Source organism: Oratosquilla oratoria, chromosome 18 (genome assembly GCF_046742065.1).
Source record: "Oratosquilla oratoria isolate Oo_2021 chromosome 18, ASM4674206v1, whole genome shotgun sequence".
NCBI classification, from domain to species: domain Eukaryota; kingdom Metazoa; phylum Arthropoda; class Malacostraca; order Stomatopoda; family Squillidae; genus Oratosquilla; species Oratosquilla oratoria.
The window spans coordinates 986,122-1,007,097 of record NC_134794.1 but is presented as its reverse complement, the minus strand read 5'-3'; the positions used below and the strand labels follow the sequence as shown (position 1 = coordinate 1,007,097).

General features: G+C 36.3%; 2 protein-coding genes across 6 annotated transcripts in view; both read left to right on the top strand.

Moving 5' to 3' along the window:
- Nucleotides 1-20,976, top strand: part of LOC143034969 (uncharacterized) — a 303,162-nt gene that overhangs the window by 214,802 nt on the left and 67,384 nt on the right. The window lies entirely within an intron of this gene.
- On the top strand, nt 4,859-6,847 carry LOC143034887 (uncharacterized). Its single transcript, XM_076201230.1, has 2 exons — nt 4,859-5,497; nt 5,606-6,847. The coding sequence occupies exons 1-2, from the start codon at nt 5,490-5,492 to the stop codon at nt 6,126-6,128; spliced, it is 531 nt and encodes a 176-aa protein (XP_076057345.1). The 5' UTR covers nt 4,859-5,489; the 3' UTR covers nt 6,129-6,847.

Sequence of the window (20,976 nt, the reverse complement as noted above, 5' to 3'; positions counted from 1 at the left end):
TGTTTGCAGACGACACTGCGCTTGTGGCAGGGTCAGAGGAGGGATTGAGGAAGCTGGTGGCAGAGTTTGGGAGAGTATGTGATAGAAGAAAGCTAAAGATAAATGTAGGTAAAAGTAAGGTGATGAGATGTACAAGGGGTGAAAGTGGCAGTAGACTGGAAGTGAACATTAAGGGAGAGCGACTGGAGGAAGTGGATAGTTTTAGATACTTGGGTGCAAATGTAGCAGGAAAAGGTGGAGTGAAGGTGGAGGTAGAATGTAGATTGAGAGAAGCAAGTAAATGCCTTGGTGGATTAAAGAGTGTAATGAGGAATAGACATTTGGGAATGGATGCGAAGAGGAGACTGTATGAAGGAGTGATTGTGCCAACAGCACTGTATGGGGCAGAAACGTGGAACATAAGAGAAGAAGAGAGAAGGAGTTTGAATGTGTTTGAGATGAGGTGTCTGAGAAGTATGATGGGGGTTACTAGGCTGGATAGAGTGAGAAATGAGGAGGTGAGGAGGAGAACAGGGGTGAAAAAGGATTTGGGAGATAGGGTTGATGAAAGAATATTAGGATGGTTTGGACACATGGAAAGAATGAGTGAAGAAAGACTAGTAAAAGAGGTATGGAAGGCAGATGTGGAGGGAGTGAACATGAGGGGATGTCCTAGGATGAGGTGGATGGATGGGGTGAAGGGGGCTTTGGGGAAGAGGGGAATGTCTGTTGAGGAAGGAAGGGAGAGGACGGAAGACAGAGGTGAGTGGAGAATGGTTGTATATGGATGATGTTCTGATTGCATGAGGAGGAATGGGCAGGGGGGTGGGGGGTGGGGTAGTATGTGTGAGTAAATTTTGACGCAGCCCGAAGGGATTTCTCCCCGTCCTCTCCTTATATGCAAGGGGGGACGGAGAGGGGGGGTCGCCGATTAAATGAAGCGGCCTTGCTGTGGATGTACTGTGTCTTGCGACACTGCTTCTGACCCAGGGCGGTGGGCAGGGTGCAGGGATGACCCGTCATCCAGGAGGTGCTCAGATGAGAGGGAGGGTGGGAGGGGTGTGGAGTGTATGTAGGGATGAAATGGGTGGGAGTGTTTTTATGCCTTTCCCTTTTTGGCTACCTCCCTTGTAAGGGGGAAAAAGCCTTGGTATATGTATGTATGTATGTATGTTTTTAAATTCATGAATTGTTTTTGCACACACCACTTTTTCGTACAACTTGTTCCAGATGTCTATTACTCTGTGGGGAAAGCTGTTCTTTTTCAGGTCCCTTCTATAACTGTCTTTCTTGATTTTCTTTCCGTGTCCTCTTGTATTTCTACTATCCCATTTTATTAGATCCTCTCTATCAATAGTTTCTATGCCTCTCATGATTCTATAAATAGTTATCAAGTCTCCTCTCTCTCTTCTTTGTTCTAATGTCTGTAGTTCCAAGTTTTGTTAGTCTCTTCTCATATGATAGTTCTGAGAGTGTTGGTGCTAGTTTTGTAATTGCTCTTTGTATTCTTTCAAGTTTTGTTATACATTTTTTTGTACTTGGTGACCACATTGTCGCTGCAAGTTCCAATCTTGGTCTTATCAAGGTAACTAGTATTTTCTTCACCATTTCTTCGTCCAGGTATGTAAAAGCCACTTTGATTGTTCTGTTTCTCCAAAAAATTTCCCAGTCAGCTTTTTGAAAGAATTCTTTCATTTTGTCAAAGTTTGTTTTTTCATACATCAATCTTCCCTTTCTATATTGTTCGTTTTTTTCATGTATCTTTCCTCGTTTAGTTCCAGTTCAACCAATATGTGGTCACTTTTACTTATTGGTGTTTTATATTCGATCTTGTCCACTATTTCGGGTTCTGATGTGATTATTAGGTCCAGTCTCATTGGTTCTTCCTCATTTCTATACCTAGTATTCTCTTGTATCCCTTGTGTCATTGTATGTTCAATAATCATATCAAGTAATACATTTCCCCATAGGTCATCTCCACCCTTTACTGTTATCTCTTCCCAGCAGATTTCTTTACGATTAAAGTCACCCATTATAATTATTCGTCCTCCATCTTCCATTATCTTAGTGATATCCTGGTGTCTTTAACATATTTTTGTGTTCTCTCTCTTCCCACGAAGCCATTTTAGGAGGCACACAATTTACTACAAACTTCCTGCTCTTCCTATCCCTGTCCTCCACTTCCATCGTAATCATCTCTACACTATTCTTTCCATATGTGACATTCCTCACATTTAAATCCTTCTTAATCAGGAACATAACTTGACCCCCCTGTTTTACCTCTGTTTCTAATCCAATAATTATATGCTCCATGTCCTACACTGTTGGGTGGTAGTGGACCTTTCAATTTTCTCTCTACAATTCCCATTATGTTCGGTTCTTTTTCCTTCAGGTAATCATTCAGTTTGTTCAAGCCTGTTATTAATCCATCTATATTTGTGTAAGACATTTTTAATTTTCTGCTACTTCCATTGTGTTTTCTGTTTTCCTTCCATTTTTCTCTGCTGTGAACCATTTCCTCACTTTCATATTCACTACTGTCCAATAGAATTTCTCTTTCTCTGTCTCTGTTCTTTTCTTGTTTTTTCCTTAGCTTCTTGTCTTTTTGATTTCTCATCCTCTCTTTCCTCTTTATTCATTTCTCTTTTTATCCATATCCTTTTTATGTTGCTCATTAGTTTCCCTGTTTTTGCTAAGATATTCTCTGCTGTCGTTTGTGACCTGAATTTAACCTTAATTGGTCTGGTCTTATCTGTATTATATTTCCCGAGGCTATATATTTCTTCAATTTGTTTTCCTATTTCAGGTTCATCTTCTTGAACTACTTCTAATATATTATTTACTTTTTCCTTTTCCTCCTTTATTCTTGTAGTCCTATTTAGATTATACTTCTCTTCCATCCCTAATATAATTATACACTTCTTTTTATCTGCTAAGTCTCTTACTATATTCTCCTTCTCCCTCATCACTTTAATAACTGTGTTTTCAGTTTGTTCTTTCATCTGCTGTGTCATTATATCATTAAGTACAATTTTGTTGTTCTCTTGGATTTTCTTCCAACCCTGTGCTTCTTTTGTTATGGACTCCATTCTCTTTATTATTCCTCTTTAATTCCTCATTCTCATCTTTTACTTCTTTTAACTGTCTTTTTAATTCTTCTATTTCTTTAGTTAGATTTTTGTTCACCTCTAGTTCTTCCAATTTTTCAACTCTCTGTGCAATCCGTGTAAGTTGACCGAACCTACTTTCCCAATGTTCGGTCATTTTCTCAAGTTTTTCCTCTAGGCTTGCTAATTGGGGGAGGTTGGTATCCCTCCTCATTAAATCCTTGGAAATGATCATTTTCACCTTCCATTGTGCTGCTCTTATCTATATTTCTAATCTTTACATTTTTGCTAATCCCTTCTTCACCAAAATCATCTGGCCTTCGTTTGTTTACAAGGTGCCTGGCATCCTGGACCCAGTCTTCCCCTTCCTCATTTCCTTCAATTTTCCTCAGTAATCCCTCCCCTTCTCCTTTTTCATCGCCTTCCCACTACACAACTAGCTTTCCCCTTTTCTATAAATACAAAAATGTACTCCCTTGTTGATATCCACGAAAATTGATGTTTTTTCTCGAGTTCCAATCTTTGCTGTCACTTTGACTGTCATGTGTGTGTGTGTGTATATACAGGTAAACGTCGACTTACGATGGCATTAGGTTTCGATAGAGCCATCGTAAGACGATTTCATCGTAAGTCGATCCCCAATTTGTGTATCATTGTTCCGTGGTCACTGTACCTAGCCTACCTGTATATTAACCACCAGAGATACTGAATATAGCCTATTAAACATGTACAGTAGTTTATTTAATTATTTTTATCCTTTTTACCATATTCAAACACTATAATATGTATTTTCAGTACGAAACTTAAATCTCGCGGGCAGCAGCCAATGCCAGCCGTACGACGTGACGTAATAATACTCGCATCATAAAATATAGTCACCGCTTATATCGATCGTTCTCTCTTTCACCCGCGAATTTTGAAAACCACAGAGAATGGGATTCAGGCACATTTGAGAGAATGTAAAAACACAGGGGCGACTACAATAAATATAATCAAGACGCCGATATGGCAGCGTTGCGAATCCACTTGCTCCTCATGACGCCTACGTGTGCGGCACCGTATGGAAGGGGTTAAATTATCATATCGTCGTCGTCATCGTAAAGTCGAACAATCGTAAGTCGCGGCCATCGTAAGTCGACGTTTACCTGTATATATATATATATATATATATATATATATATATATATATATATATATATATATATATATATATATATATATATATTGTATATTTTGGGTGCAGATTCTCATTAATACACACTGTTTTAACACAACAGCATTTTGACATGGATTAATCCCACCCCCTTGGCTCCCGGACAAAATCTCATACTGCCCCTCTCAGCCAATGAGAGGCCAGTATTCCGTCTGAGCTAGGCAGGCCAGCCCATCCAACCAGCGGTCATTATTAGTTGGAAGACCTTCAATATAGCAGAGCATCCTACAAAGCAGTCCTCACCCTGAAGACGCCTCATGATGAGGCGAAAAACTATAGTTTCGTTGGAGTCAATTGTTGTTCAATACTATTACTATGCTAAAATATACCAGTTGGCATACACTGCGTATATTCTTTTGAGAGTCATGAATGACTACTTCCAGTCCCTCTCAGTTGCTAATAGGAAAGTATTCTCCAGATTAAAGAATACAGTCTTGAATATATATATATATATATATATATATATATATATATATATATATATATATATATATATATATATATATATATATATATATATATATATATATTTTTTTTCTCGTATAAATGGGCAGGAGATTCTCTCTAGCATATTTCATTAAATGAAATGGCAAGCTTGTTGTGACAAAGCTTTTTGTCAATCTTCTCTCTCTTTCGTAAGGAGACTTTGCCTTCCATGGGCAGTCTGAGTAAATCGCCGTATGCCATGATATATAAACAAGCATAGTCGAAAGCCAAAACGCATTTTTGCACCTCCTGGTGCTTCTTCAGTGGCAATTGAAGTAATGAAGATTCTATTAATATCAGCAACTTTTATATACAGAAGGTGGATGAGGATTTGCTGGATTGGTGCGGGTTACGTACGGTCTGTTCTCCCATTGGCTGAGCGGTGCGTGACATCATCAGTTTGCCCCCCAGCACTGTAATGGGCGGACCTCCTAACGCCGGGTAACGCTTGCAGGTCGCCACGTTTAGTGACTTTTTCAGAAGAGCCCTCAGCCACTGTTCTTCTTGGAGTGACACTCAAAAAGAGTTTGATCAGGTCCACCAACTCCTTATCAACAATGGATACACGAACCACGAGGTCCAAGCCAATCTTCGCAGAGTGATCGACAATTGGTATAAACAAACACGCCCCACTACAGTAGAACACGAACGGACCGCAGTTAAGGTGTTCTACAAAGCTTTTATGTCTACCAAGTACAAGGAGGATGAGAAGGTCAATATAAAACATAATCTATTGAAATGTGGTCCCCAAAGATGAAAGTGACAAATTGTCCTTCACAATCTTTTACAAAAGTAGAAAAACCTCTTCTCTACTTTTAAGGAACAACCCCATACCAGAACCCCAGGAGGTTTGTCAATCCCACGTAGTATATAAATACACATGCCCAGAGGAGGACTGCATGCCCCTTTCAGTCTACGTGGGAAGGATGACCACCACATTATCCCGAAGAATCACCATGCACTTGCAACACAGAGGGCCTAAGCAACACCACTGGACCCAGCATCGACACCACCTTGATAGGGAGACTATGGTAAAAAACACCGAAGTTGTGGCAAAAGAAGAGGATCCACAGCACTTGGCTATCTTGGAAGCCATCTGGATAAAGGAGCTGCAACCTGCCATTAATAGGCAAGTAAATGGCTTCGCCCTCCTCCCTAGCATGAAACCTGTTCGGAGGAGCCAGATGGGCAATTCCAAGAATTCGGGGTCTCCTCCACAGAGACTCCCCATTGCCCGCCAAAGAGAAGAACATCCTGCCATTCGTCGTTCCCAAAGACTGAGAAGCAGATTGGCGCGGAACCCGGGAGTGACCTCTCCGAGTATGGTTTCCGCCAACCTGTGATCTCTCCTAGTGTTCGTGCTCATACGTGTGACCTCCCCCATGCTTTTCTCTTCATTTAAAATGTGCTCCCTTTTCCATTCCTATTCACATCAACTGATGATGCAGAAAGATCTGCGAAACATTTTGAAATTTAATTTGTTCTGCTTGTATTTTGTTTTTTGCTGTATTCTTTGTACTCTTTTCTTGTATTTTGTTTACTGTGTGCTGTATTTTTGTGTTCATTATAACTTTTGTTTCCTATGAGTTTTGGAAATTTGATTTACTCCCTTTCCCCCTACCAGAAATCTACTTTTCTCAAAGGATTACAAAGGCGGAGCATGCCGACAGGAGACCTTTTGGTCCATATGTAGGTCGGATGCGAAAAAAAAAATCATAATAATAAAATAATAAATAAAAACTAATAATGTAAATAACAAATAAAGTACATAAATAAATGCATAGGTATAGTTAAATAATAAACAAACAGGTAAATAGTAAATAATAATAAATTGACATATAACTAATAATAAATGAAAATCAGACAGACAAATGATAACAAAACAAAAACAAATAATACAAAATAAATTATAATCATTACAGCATCTTGCTTAGGTGTTTATCTAAATGATTCTTAAAGCTTCGAACTGAACTACATTGCACTACCTATGCAGGAAGTTTATTCCATTTATTAACTACATGGTTGCAAAGTTGTTTCTACCTACTTCCAAATTGAATCTATTTCTGGACAGTTTGAGACCATTGTTTCTTGTCTGATTCTCATTCAATGTGAAAATTTCGTCACTTTTGATGTTGTCAATTCCCTTTAGAATCTTAAAGACCTGTATCAAGCCACCTCTGAGTCTACACTTTTTTAGGGAAAACAGATTCATATGTTTTAGTCTATTTTCATATGATTTATTTTTGATATTTGGAATCAGTTTTGTGGCTCGCCGTTGTACTTTTTCCAGTCTGTCAATGTCTTTAATGAGATTCGGTGACCATACGGAAACAGCATATTCCAAATGTGGACGAACTAACGATTTATATAGCTTGTTAATGAGTGATGGACTTTTGAAATCAAAAGATTGCGCAATCAGTCCTAGAATCTTATTTGCTTTCTCAGAGGCTGAAATACACTGCTTGGATGATTTGAGGTCGTTACTGATAATTACGCCGAGATCTTTTTCACTATCCACTTTTGTTAACGAATTTCCAAATAACTTGTAATCGTACTTACTGTTCTTTTTACCTATGTGCATTACCTTGCATTTACTCGTGTTAAATTTCATTAGCCACTTTTCAGACCATTGCTGTAATTGATCTAAATCTTCTTGAATATCTAATTGGTTTAAGTGATCATTTGCCATTCCGCACAGTTTTGTATCATCAGCAAATTTGGAAACAGTAGATTTTAGTCCATGGTCTATATCATTTATATATACTATGAATAGAAGTGGCCCAAGAACAGAACCCTGAGGAACTCCACTTGTAAAAAATTTCCATCTAGAAGTTTTTCCATTTAAAACAACTCTGTTTTTGACCATTCAACCAATTACTAGTCCAACCTAATAGGCTACCACTTATTCCGTGTAAAGCTAATTTAGTAAGTAGTCTTTTGTGTGGGACAGTATCAAAAGCTTTTGCAAAGTCTAGATATATTAAATCTATATTGTTTCTTTTGTCATAATTCGAGATAACTGTATTGTAGAATTCGAGTAAGTTAGTCATGCAAGAACGTTTCCGTCTGAAACCATGTTGGCTATCATTTATCAAACGGTTACTTTCTAAATGATGTTCGATAGCATCTCTGATGATAGTTTCCATTATTTTTTCTACGATTGAAGTCAAACTTATAGGTCTACAGTTATTTGGCTTCTTTTTGTTACCTTTTTTTGAATATGGGAGTAACATTAGCTAGCTTCCATTCTCTTGGGACATCTCCGGATATGATGGATTTCTTGAAAATAATTTCTAATGGAACAACAATCTCATTTTTCATTTCCTTTAAGATTCTTGGATGCCAACCATCAGGCCCTGGTGTTTTATTAACTTTGAATTTATCTATACACCTTTTAATTTTTTCTTTTGTTATATTTACCATAGTGAGTAAGTTTACCCTAGACTTTTCACAGGTTTCAGTTTGGAGTTGACTTTGAGGTGTTTTGTTTACGAATACCGAACTAAAATAATTGTTTAAGATATTACACATTCCTTCATTTGAATATTCAAGTTGACCGTCAGCAGATAAAAGTGGACCAGTGTGATTCCTAATAACCTTTTTATCTCTAATGTAACTATAGAATTCTTTGGGATTCTCTTTGGATTTATCAGCGATGTTCATTTCGTATCGTCGTTTTTTTTTCTTATTGTCTTTTTTAAATCTCTCTGTATTGATACATAACTTTGATAGTCATTAGATGCACCCGAGCACTTATATTTCTTATAAGCCTGTCTCTTTTTAGCAATACTTTTTTCAGTTTCTTTGTCGAGCCACTTTGGGCGAGCCTGATTTGGGGGACATCTGTCCTTAAAAGGAATGTAAGTTTGAATCATCTTAGTGAGCGTATTTTGAAATATTTCCCACATCTGATCTACAGGTCTTTCATTTAATTTTGCCTCCCAATCTGTAAGCTGAAGCTCCTGATGTAGTCCTATGAACTGAGCTTTACTGAAATTGGGTATTTTAGAAACACAAGTATCTATTCTAAAAATTTTTAGGAGTTTGAATCTAACTAAGTTGTGATCGCTATTTGCAACAGATTCACCGACTTCTACATCAGTTACCATGCTTTCGCGGCTAGTGATCAATAGATCGAGTAAGTTTCCATATCTTGTGGAATGTTTTATATGCTGAATTAAGTAATTGTCACCAAGAAAATCAATCAAGCGACTACCTATATGGCCATGTTCAAGGGTCATCCAATCAATGTCAGTAAAATTGAAATCACCCATTATCAATAAATCCCGGTTGCAGAAACTAGACAGTTTTTGAAATAACAGTTTGTTGTCTGCTAATGATAATGTCTTTGGCCTATATATTACACCTATATTCATTTTTTGTCCATTTGTTTGGGTTAACTCAACCCACAAACTATCATATGCATCCTGTTTCACTTTCTCTAAAACACAAGCATGAACATTGTTTTTAACGTACAACAGAACACCCCCACCTTTCTTGTGGTTTCTATCCTGGTGAAAGTGTTTAAATCCTGCAATATTAAATTCAGCTTCGAACTCTGTACCATTTAACCATGTCTCAGTTATTCCTATCATATCGAGATTTTCGCTTTTGACATACACCTGTATTTCTTGAAATTTGTTCACAAGCTTGAGAAGTCACGGAAAAAGTTAATAATTCTTTTGCTGTCATTTTTAACAGAATATATATATATATATTTATATTTATATATATATAGATATATACATACAAAAACATTGGTTCTTGATAATGTGCTGTCATTACCAAACAGATTGTTTTTCATGACCAGGGAACAGGTATGGGTGGTTGTTATAGAATATATATATGTATATATATATATATATATATATATATATATATGTATTTACCTAGTTGTATTTACCTAGTTGTATTTTACGGGAAGGGGAGCTATGCTCGTGGGGTCCCGTCTTCATATCTCATTTTATCTAAACTATTTTTAAATTCATGTATTGTTTTTGCACACACCACTTTCTCATCTAACTTGTTCCAACTGTCTATTGCTCTGTGAGGAAAACTGTTCTTTTTAAAATCTCTTCTATAGCAGTCTTTTTTTATTTTCTTTCCGTGTCCTCTTGTATTTCTGTCATCCCATTTTATCAGATTCTCTCTATCAGTAATTTCTATGCCTTTCATGATTCTGTAAATAGCTATCAAATCTCCTCTCTCTCTTCTTTGCTCTAGTGTCTGTAGTTTAAGTTTTTGTAGTCTCTCTTCATATGATAGTTTTGAGAGTGTTGGTGCCAGTTTTGTAATTGCTCTTTGTATTCTTTCAAGTTTTTTTATACATTTTTTTGTACTTGGTGACCATATCGTTGCTGCATATTCCAATCTTGGTCTTATCAGGGTGATTAGGATTTTCCTCACCATTTCTTCATCCAGGTATGTAAATGCCACTTTGATTGTTCTTATTAAATTATAAGTTTCTCCAAAAATCTTATTTATATGTTTCTCAGGTGACATATTATTCATAACAATGACTCCCAGGTCCTTCTCATTTTCTACTTTTTTTATTCCTTCTTTTCCCAAATTATATGATCCTGTTATTCTGTTTTTGCTTTTTCCAAATTCCATTATACTACACTTTTTTGTATTGAACTCCATCTCCCACTTCCTACTCCATTCCTGTACTTTATTTAGATCTCTCTGTAGTGATTCACAATCTTCTTCAGTTTTCACTCTTGTCAGTAATTTTGCATCATCTGCAAAGAAGCTCATATAGCTTTCAATTCCTTCATCCATATCATTAATATATATAGCAAACATTATTGGGGCCAGAACTGTTCCCTGCGGGACACCGCTTATTACTTCATTCCATTTTGAGTGCTGATCTCTTATCACTACTCTCATTTTTCTTTCTTGCAAAAAGTCTTCCATCCAATTTAGCAATTTACCTTGTATTCCTCCTTCATATTCTAATTTCTTAAGCAACTTCTTATGTGGTACTTTGTCAAAAGCTTTTTTTAGGTCTAGAAATGCACAATCAGCCCATCCATCTCTTTCTTGTATTATATCTATTAGCCTTGAATAGAAACATATTAAATTGGTGACGCATGATCGTCCTTGTCTGAATCCAAATTGCCTTGGATTTAGTACGTTGTTTTTTTCCAAGTATTTTACCCATCTACTTTTGATAATTCTTTCACATATTTTTGCTATTGTACTTGTTAGAGAGACTGGTCTATAGTTGGTAGGTTCTTCTTTATTTCCTCCTTTATATATAGGTACTATATTTGCTTTTTTCCAATCTTCTGGAACTTTTCCTTCTTTTAAGGAACTGCTTATTATGCTATGTATTTTGTCTGCCAGTTCATTCCTGCATTCTTTCAGAATCCAGTTTGCTATTTCATCTGGCCCATGCGATTTTCTGACATCAAAATTACCCAAGTGTGTCAATATTTCATTCTTTGTTACTTCTATTTCTTCCATAGGGGGGACTTTTTCCTTCCACTCAATCTCTTCAGGTTGTATATTTTCCCTTGTAAACACTGATTTAAAATGTTTGTTCATAATTTCTGCCATTTCCATTTCCTCAGTGTATTCAACTCCTCCTTGTCTTAATTTCTCTAAGTCTTGTTTGTTTTTCAGTTTATTGTTTACAAATCTGTAGAATAGTTTTGGTTGATCTTTACACTTTTCTATAACATCTTTTTCATATTTTCTTTTTTCCTCTCTGCACTTTTGTACATATTCATTTCTATAACCAGTATATATTTTCCATTTTTCAGGTCTTCTGTCTTTTTTCCATCTGTTCCAGGCTTTGTCTCTTTTGTCCTTTAACTCCCTACAACTTTTGTTGTACCAGCATTTTACATATTCTTTTTCTTGTTTTTGTCTTGGGACATACTTTTCCACTCCTTTTTTGTAAATTTTTGTCAAAATATTCCATTTCTCTTCCACTGATGTTTCTTCTTTGTATATTTCTTCCCAGTTTTCTTGTTGGAAGAATTCTCTTATTCTATCAAAGTTTGTTTTTTCATACATCATTCTTCCTTTTCTATATTGTTCATTTCTTTTCATATATTTTTCTTCATTAAGTTCCAGTTCAATCAATATGTGGTCACTTTTACCTATTGGTGTTTTATATTCAATCTTGTCCACTATTCTAGGTTCAGATGTAATTATTAAGTCTAGCCTCGATGGTTCTTCTTCATTTCTATACCTAGTGTTCTCTTGTATCCATTGTGTCATTGAATGGTCAGTAATCATCTCAAGTAGAGCATTTCCCCATGAGTCATCACCACTCTTTACTGTCATTTCTTCCCAGCAGATTTCTTTGCAATTAAAGTCGCCCATCATAACTATTCTTCCTCCGTCTTCCATTATTTTAGTTAATGCTATCTTTGTGTCCTCTAACATACTTTTATGTTCACTCTCCTCCCATGAGGCTGTTTTCGGAGGCACATAATTGATCACAAATTTTCTGCTCTTCTTATCTCGGTCTTCCACTTCTATCATAATCATCTCTACTGTATTCTTTCCATATATGACACCTTTCACGTTTATATCCTTCTTAGTCAGGAACATAACTCCACCCCCTTGTTTTTTCTCTCTGTTTCTAATCCAATAATTGTATGTATCATGTCCTACACTGTTGGGTGGTAGTGGGCCTTTTAATTTTGTTTCTACAATTCCCATTATGTCCGGTTCTTTTTCTTTCAAATAATCATTCAGTTCATTCAATCCTGTTATCAATCCATCTATATTTGTGTAAGACACTCTTAGTTTTCTGCCACTTCCATTGTATTCTCTGTTTCCCTTATGTTTTTCTTTAGTATGTCGAACTGCTTTATTTTCATGTTCACTACTCTCCAATAGAATCTCTCTTTCTCTGACTCCGTTCTTTCCTCGTTTTTTGCCTTAGCTTCAATTCTTTTCTGCTTTTCTGCCTCTCTTTCCTCCTTATTCATTTCTCTTTTTATCCATACCTTTTTATATTGATCATTTGTTGCTAGTTTCCCTGTCTTGGATAGAATTTTCTCTGCTGTTGTTTGTGACCTGAATTTAATCTTAATTGGTCTGGTCTTATCTGTACTATATTTTCCGAGTCTGAATTTTTCCTCAATTTCCTTTATAATTTCTGGTTCATCTTCCTGGACTAATTTTAATAAACTGCTTACTCTTTCATTTTCCTCCTTGATTCTTGCGGTTCTATCTGGGTTATGTTTCTCTTCCATTCCTAATATAATTATACATTTCTTTTTGTCAGCTAATTCTCTTACTATATTCTCCTTCTGTCTCATCACTTTAATAACTGAGTCTTCATTATGTTCTTTCAATTGCTGTTTGACTATGTCAGTGAATGAAACCTTATTCCCTTCTTGAGTTATTCTCCAATTTTTAGCTTCTGTAGCTATTTTCTCACTGTTTTCATTACTATTCTTCTTCAATTTCTCATTCTCCTCCTTTACATTTCCTAACTGTCTTTTTAGGTCCTCTATTTCTTCAGTTAAGTTTCTGTTAGCCTTCTCTAGTTGTTCCAACCTTTCAATTCTTTGGAAAATGGAGTCTACGTTACCTAACTTACGCTCCAAGTCCTCGATCACCTTATCAACTCTCTCCTCTAGTCTTATCAGTCGGGGGGGGTTGTGTCCCCCCCACCCTCTTTAAATCCCTGGAACATATTCTCGTCACTTTCTTCTGTATTGCTCCTCTCTATACTTCTAATCTTTACATTTTTATTAGACATTTGATCCTCGCTAAGTCGTTTGTTTACCTTCCGCTTGTCTGGCTGGGCAAAGTCTACTCCCTCCTCATCTCCTTCCATTTCCCTCAGTAATCCCTCCCCTTTTCCTCTTTCCCTACGTTCCCACTACTCCACGAGCAATTTCCCCCCCACCCTGCAAAAACACTAGGCACTTCTCTTTGCGTTGGGATCCACAGACTTCACTTTTCTTCAGAACGTCTTCTAAGCCGTCCATTCGTTGAAGTGTGTGTGTGTGTGTGTGTGTGTATGTGTATAAAACAATGGTTCTTGATAATATGCCGCCATTACCAAACAGATTGTTTTTCATGACCAGGGAACAGGTACAGTGGTTGTCGTAGAATACATATGTTTTTTAAGTAAGTACCGTTTTGGAATAAAAATTAAATAAGTAGACTTTTGTAACAATTTTATTTTTATATGAAAGCCTGTACTGTAATCTACTTTTTCAACATAATTACAGAATCATCTGATCGTGTTTAAGTTTGTTTGTGAGCATTTGAAATACCTCTTCCGATTGAGAATGCTGCCGACTGTGAAATACGCGCTGTGATTCATTTTCTTACTGCTAAAGGCGTGAAAGCGCCTGAAATTAATTGTCAGATCAGTGAAATGTACTGTATACACACACACACACACACACACACACTTTCAACGAACGGACGGCTTGAAGAACGTTCTGAAGAAAAGTGCCGATTGTGGATCCCAACGCAAAGAGAAGTACCTTTTTGTATTTGCAGGGTGGGGGAAATTGCTCGTGGGGCAGTAGGTAAGTAGGAAAAGAGGAGAAGGGGAGGGATTGCTGGGGAAATGGAAGGAAATGAGGATGTGGAGGACTTGGCCCAGGCAGACGGGCGTAAGGTCAACATGAAACGACCACCGGACCAGCTCAGTGATGACGAAATGGCAAATAAAAATGTAAAGATTAGAAGTATAGAGAGGAGCAATATAGTAGAAAGTGACGAGAATATGTTCCAGGGATTTAAAGAGGGTGGGGGGGACACAACCCCCCCCCCCCCCGACTGATAAGACTAGAGGAGAGAGTTGATAAGGTGATCGAGGACTTGGAACGTAAGTTAGGTAATGTAGACTCCATTTTCCAGAGAATTGAAAGGTTGGAACAACTAGAGAAGGCTAACAGAAACTTAACTGAAGAAGTAGAGGACCTAAAAAGACAGTTAGGAAATGTAAAGGAGGAGAATGAGAAATTGAAGAAGAATAGTAATGAAAATAGAGAGAAAATAGCTACAGAAGCTAAAAATTGGAGAATAACTCAAGAAGGGAATAAGGTTTCATTCACTGACATAGTCAAACAGCAATTGAAAGAACATAATGAAGACTCAGTTATTAAAGTGATGAGACAGAAGGAGAATATAGTAAGAGAATTAGCTGACAAAAAGAAATGTATAATTATATTAGGAATGGAAGAGAAACATAACCCAGATAGAACCGCAAGAATCAAGGAGGAAAATGAAAGAGTAAGCAGTTTATTAAAATTAGTCCAGGAAGATGAACCAGAAATTATAAAGGAAATTGAGGAAAAATTCAGACTCTGAAAATATAGTACAGATAAGACCAGACCAATTAAGATTAAATTCAGGTCACAAACAACGGCAGAGAAAATTCTATCCAAGACAGGGAAACTAGCAACAAATGATCAATATAAAAAGGTATGGATAAAAAGAGAAATGAATAAGGAGGAAAGAGAGGCAGAAAAGCAGAAAAGAATTGAAGCTAAGGCAAAAAACGAGGAAAGAACGGAGTCAGAGAAAGAGAGATTCTATTGGAGAGTAGTGAACATGAAAATAAAGCAGTTCGACATACTAAAGAAAAACATAAGGGAAACAGAGAACACAATGGAAGTGGCAGAAAACTAAGAGTGTCTTACACAAATATAGATGGATTGATAACAGGATTGAATGAACTGAATGATTATTTGAAAGAAAAAGAACCGGACATAATGGGAATTGTAGAAACAAAATTAAAAGGCCCACTACCACCCAACAGTGTAGGACATGATACATACAATTATTGGATTAGAAACAGAGAGAAAAAACAAGGGGGTGGAGTTATGTTCCTGACTAAGAAGGATATAAACGTGAAAGGTGTCATATATGGAAAGAATACAGTAGAGATGATTATGATAGAAGTGGAAGACCGAGATAAGAAGAGCAGAAAATTTGTGATCAATTATGTGCCTCCGAAAACAGCCTCATGGGAGGAGAGTGAACATAAAAGTATGTTAGAGGACACAAAGATAGCATTAACTAAAATAATGGAAGACGGAGGAAGAATAGTTATGATGGGCGACTTTAATTGCAAAGAAATCTGCTGGGAAGAAATGACAGTAAAGAGTGGTGATGACTCATGGGGAAATGCTCTACTTGAGATGATTACTGACCATTCAATGACACAATGGATACAAGAGAACACTAGGTATAGAAATGAAGAAGAACCATCGAGGCTAGACTTAATAATTACATCTGAACCTAGAATAGTGGACAAGATTGAATATAAAACACCAATAGGTAAAAGTGACCACATATTGATTGAACTGGAACTTAATGAAGAAAAATATATGAAAAGAAATGAACAATATAGAAAAGGAAGAATGATGTATGAAAAAACAAACTTTGATAAAATAAGAGAATTCTTCCAACAAGAAAACTGGGAAGAAATATACAAAGAAGAAACATCAGTGGAAGAGAAATGGAATATTTTGACAAAAATTTACAAAAAAGGAGTGGAAAAGTATGTCCCAAGACAAAAACAAGAAAAAGAATATGTAAAATGCTGGTACAACAAAAGTTGTAGGGAGTTAAAAGACAAAAGAGACAAAGCCTGGACCAGATGGATAAAAGACAGAAGACCTGAAAAATGGAAAATATATACTGGTTATAGAAATGAATATGTACAAAAGTGCAGAGAGGAAAAAAGAAAATATGAAAAAGATGTTATAGAAAAGTGTAAAGATCAACCAAAACTATTCTACAGATTTGTAAACAATAAACTGAAAAACAAACAAGACTTGGAGAAATTAAGACAAGGAGGAGTTGAATACACTGAGGAAATGGAAATGGCAGAAATTATGAACAAACATTTTAAATCAGTGTTTACAAGGGAAAATATACAACCTGAAGAGATTGAGTGGAAGGAAAAAGTCCCCCCTATGGAAGAAATAGAAGTAACAAAGAATGAAATATTGACACACTTGGGTAATTTTGATGTCAGAAAATCGCATGGGCCAGATGAAATAGCAAACTGGATTCTGAAAGAATGCAGGAATGAACTGGCAGACAAAATACATAGCATAATAAGCAGTTCCTTAAAAGAAGGAAAAGTTCCAGAAGATTGGAAAAAAGCAAATATAGTACCTATATATAAAGGAGGAAATAAAGAAGAACCTACCAACTATAGACCAGTCTCTCTAACAAGTACAATAGCAAAAATATGTGAAAGAATTATCAAAAGTAGATGGGTAAAATACTTGGAAAAAAACAACGTACTAAATCCAAGGCAATTTGGATTCAGACAAGGACGATCATGCGTCACCAATTTAATATGTTTCTATTCAAGGCTAATAGATATAATACAAGAAAGAGATGGATGGGCTGATTGTGCATTTCTAGACCTAAAAAAAAGCTTTTGACAAAGTACCACATAAGAAGTTGCTTAAGAAATTAGAATATGAAGGAGGAATACAAGGTAAATTGCTAAATTGGATGGAAGACTTTTTGCAAGAAAGAAAAATGAGAGTAGTGATAAGAGATCAGCACTCAAAATGGAATGAAGTAATAAGCGGTGTCCCGCAGGGAACAGTTCTGGCCCCAATAATGTTTGCTATATATATTAATGATATGGATGAAGGAATTGAAAGCTATATGAGCTTCTTTGCAGATGATGGAAAACTACTGAAACGAGTGAAAACTGAAGAAGATTGTGAATCACTACAGAGAGATCTAAATAAAGTACAAGAATGGAGTAGGAAGTGGGAGATGGAGTTCAATACAAAAAAGTGTAGTATAATGGAATTTGGAAAAAGCAAAAACAGAATAAAAGGATCATATAATTTGGGAGAAGAAGGAATAAAAAGAGTAGAAAATGAGAAGGACCTGGGAGTCATTGTTATGAATAATATGTCACCTGAGAAACATATAAATAAGATTTTTGGAGAAACTTATAATTTAATAAGAACAATTAAAGTGGCATTTACATACCTGGATGAAGAAATGGTGAGGAAAATCCTAATCACCCTGATAAGACCAAGATTGGAATATGCAGCAACGATATGGTCACCAAGTACAAAAAAATGTATAAAAAAACTTGAAAGAATACAAAGAGCAATTACAAAACTGGCACCAACACTCTCAAAACTATCATATGAAGAGAGACTACAAAAACTTAAACTACAGACACTAGAGCAAAGAAGAGAGAGAGGAGATTTGATAGCTATTTACAGAATCATGAAAGGCATAGAAATTACTGATAGAGAGAATCTGATAAAATGGGATGACAGAAATACAAGAGGACACGGAAAGAAAATAAAAAAAGACAACTATAGAAGAGATTTGAAAAAGAACAGCTTTCCTCACAGAGCAATAGACAGTTGGAACAAGTTAGATGAGAAAGTGGTGTGTGCAAAAACAATACATGAATTTAAAAATAGTTTAGATAAAATGAGATATGAAGACGGGACCCCACGAGCATAGCTCCCCTTCCCGTAAAATACAACTAGGTAAATACAACTAGGTACAACTAGGTAAATACACACACACACACACACACACACACACACACACACACACACACTTTCAACGAACGGACGGCTTGAAGAACGTTCTGAAGAAAAGTGCCGATTGTGGATCCCAACGCAAAGAGAAGTGCCTTTTTGTATTTACAGGGTGGGGGGGAAATTGCTTGTGGGGTAGTGGGAAAGTAAGGAAAGAGGAGAAGGGGAGGGATTGCTGGGGAAATGGAAGGAAATGAGGAAGTAGAGGACTTGGCCCAAGCAGACCGCCGAAAAGTAAACAAACGACCGCAAGCCCAACTGGAAGACGACGAAATGTCTAATAAGAATGTAAAGATTAGAAGTATAGATAGGAGCAATACAGTAGAAAGTGATGAGAATATTTTCAAGGGATTTAAAGAGGGTGGGGGGGACACAAACCCCCCCCCCGACTGACAAGACTAGAGGAGAAGGTTGATAAGGTGATCGAGGACTTGGAGCGTAGGTTCGGTCATATGAACACCATTTTACAAAGGGTTGAAAGATTGGAAGAACTAGAAAAGGCGAATAAAAACTTAACTGATGAAATAGAAGACCTAAAAAGACAGTTAAGAGATGTAAAGGTGGAGAATGAGGAATTGAAGAAGAATAGTAAAGAAAACAGAGAGACAATAGCTAAAGAAACTAAGAATTGGAAAACAACCCAAGAAGGAAATAAGGTTTCATTCACTGACATAGTCAAACAGCAATTGAAAGAACATACTGAAGACTCAGTTATTAAAGTGATGAGACAAAAGGAGAATATAGTAAGAAATTTAGCAGACAAGAAGAAATGTATAATTATATTAGGAATGGAAGAGAAACACAACACAGATAGAACCACAAGAATCAAAGAGGAAAATGAAAAAGTAAGCCAATTACTAGAATCAGTTCAGGAAGATGAACCAGAAATTATGAAACAAATCGAAGAGAAATTTAGACTCGGAAAGTATAGCACAGACAAGACCAGACCAATTAAGATTAAATTCAAGTCACAAACAACGGCAGAGAATATCTTATCCAAAACAGGGAAACTAGCAACAAGTGAACAATATAAAAAGATATGGATAAAAAGGGAAATGAATAAAGAGGAAAGAGAGGAAGAAAAGCAGAAAAGACTGGAAGCTAAGGCAAAAAACGAGAACAGAACGGAGTCAGAGAAAGAGAGATTCTATTGGAGAGTAGTGAACATGAAACTAAGGAAGTTCGACATACAAAAGAAAAACATAAGGGAAACAGAGAACACAATGGAAGTGGCAGAAAACTAAGAGTGTCTTACACAAATATAGATGGATTAATAACAGGATTGAATGAGCTGAATGATTATTTGAAGGAAAAAGAACCGGACATAATGGGAATTGTAGAAACAAAATTAAAAGGCCCACTACCACCCAACAGTGTAGGACATGATGCATACAATTATTGGATTAGAAACAGAGAGAAAAAGCAAGGGGGTGGAGTTATGTTCCTGACTAAGAAGGATATAAACGTGAAAGGTGTCATATATGGAAAGAATACAGTAGAGATGATTATGATAGAAGTGGAAGACCGAGATAAGAAGAGCAGAAAATTTGTGATCAATTATGTGCCTCCAAAAACAGCCTCATGGGAGGAGAGTGAACATAAAAGTATGTTAGAGGACACAAAGATAACATTAAATAAGATAATGGAAGACGGAGGAAGAATAGTTATGATGGGCGACTTTAATTGCAAGGAAATCTGCTGGGAAGAAATGAGAGTAAAGGGTGGAGACGACTCATGGGGAAACGCTCTACTTGAGATGATTATTGACCACACAATGACACAATGGATACAGGAGAACACTAGGTATAGAAATGAAGAAGAACCATCGAGACTAGACTTATTAATTACATCTGAACCTAGAATAGTGGACAAGATTGAATATAAAACACCAATAGGTAAAAGTGACCACATATTGATTGAACTGGAACTTAATGAAGAAAAATATATGAAAAGAAATGAACAATATAGAAAAGGAAGAATGATGTATGAAAAAACAAACTTTGATAAAATAAGAGAATTCTTCCAACAAGAAAACTGGGAAGAAATATACAAAGAAGAAACATCAGTGGAAGAGAAATGGAATATTTTGACAAAAACTTACAAAAAAGGAGTGGAAAAGTATGTCCCAAGACAAAAACAAGAGAAAGAATATGTAAAATGCTGGTACAACAAAAGTTGTAGGGAGTTAAAAGACAAAAGAGACAAAGCCTGGACCAGATGGAAAAAAGACAGACCTGAAAAATGGAAAATATATACCGGTTATAGAAATGAATATGTACAAACGTGCAGAGAGGAAAAGAGAAAATATGAAAAAGACGTCATAGAAAAATGTAAAGATCAACCAAAACTATTCTACAGATTTGTAAACAATAAACTGAAAAACAAACAGGACTTGGAGAAATTAAGACAAGGAGTTGAATACACTGAGGAAATGGAAATGGCGGAAATTATGAACAAACATTTTAAATCAGTGTTTACAAGGGAGAACATACAACCTGAAGAGATTGAATGGAAAGAGAAAGTCCCCCCTATAGAAGAAATAGAAGTATCAAAGAATGAAATATTGATACACTTGAGTAATCTTGATGTCAGAAAATCGCATGGACCAGATGAAATAGCAAACTGGATTCTGAAAGAATGCAGGAATGAACTGGCAGAC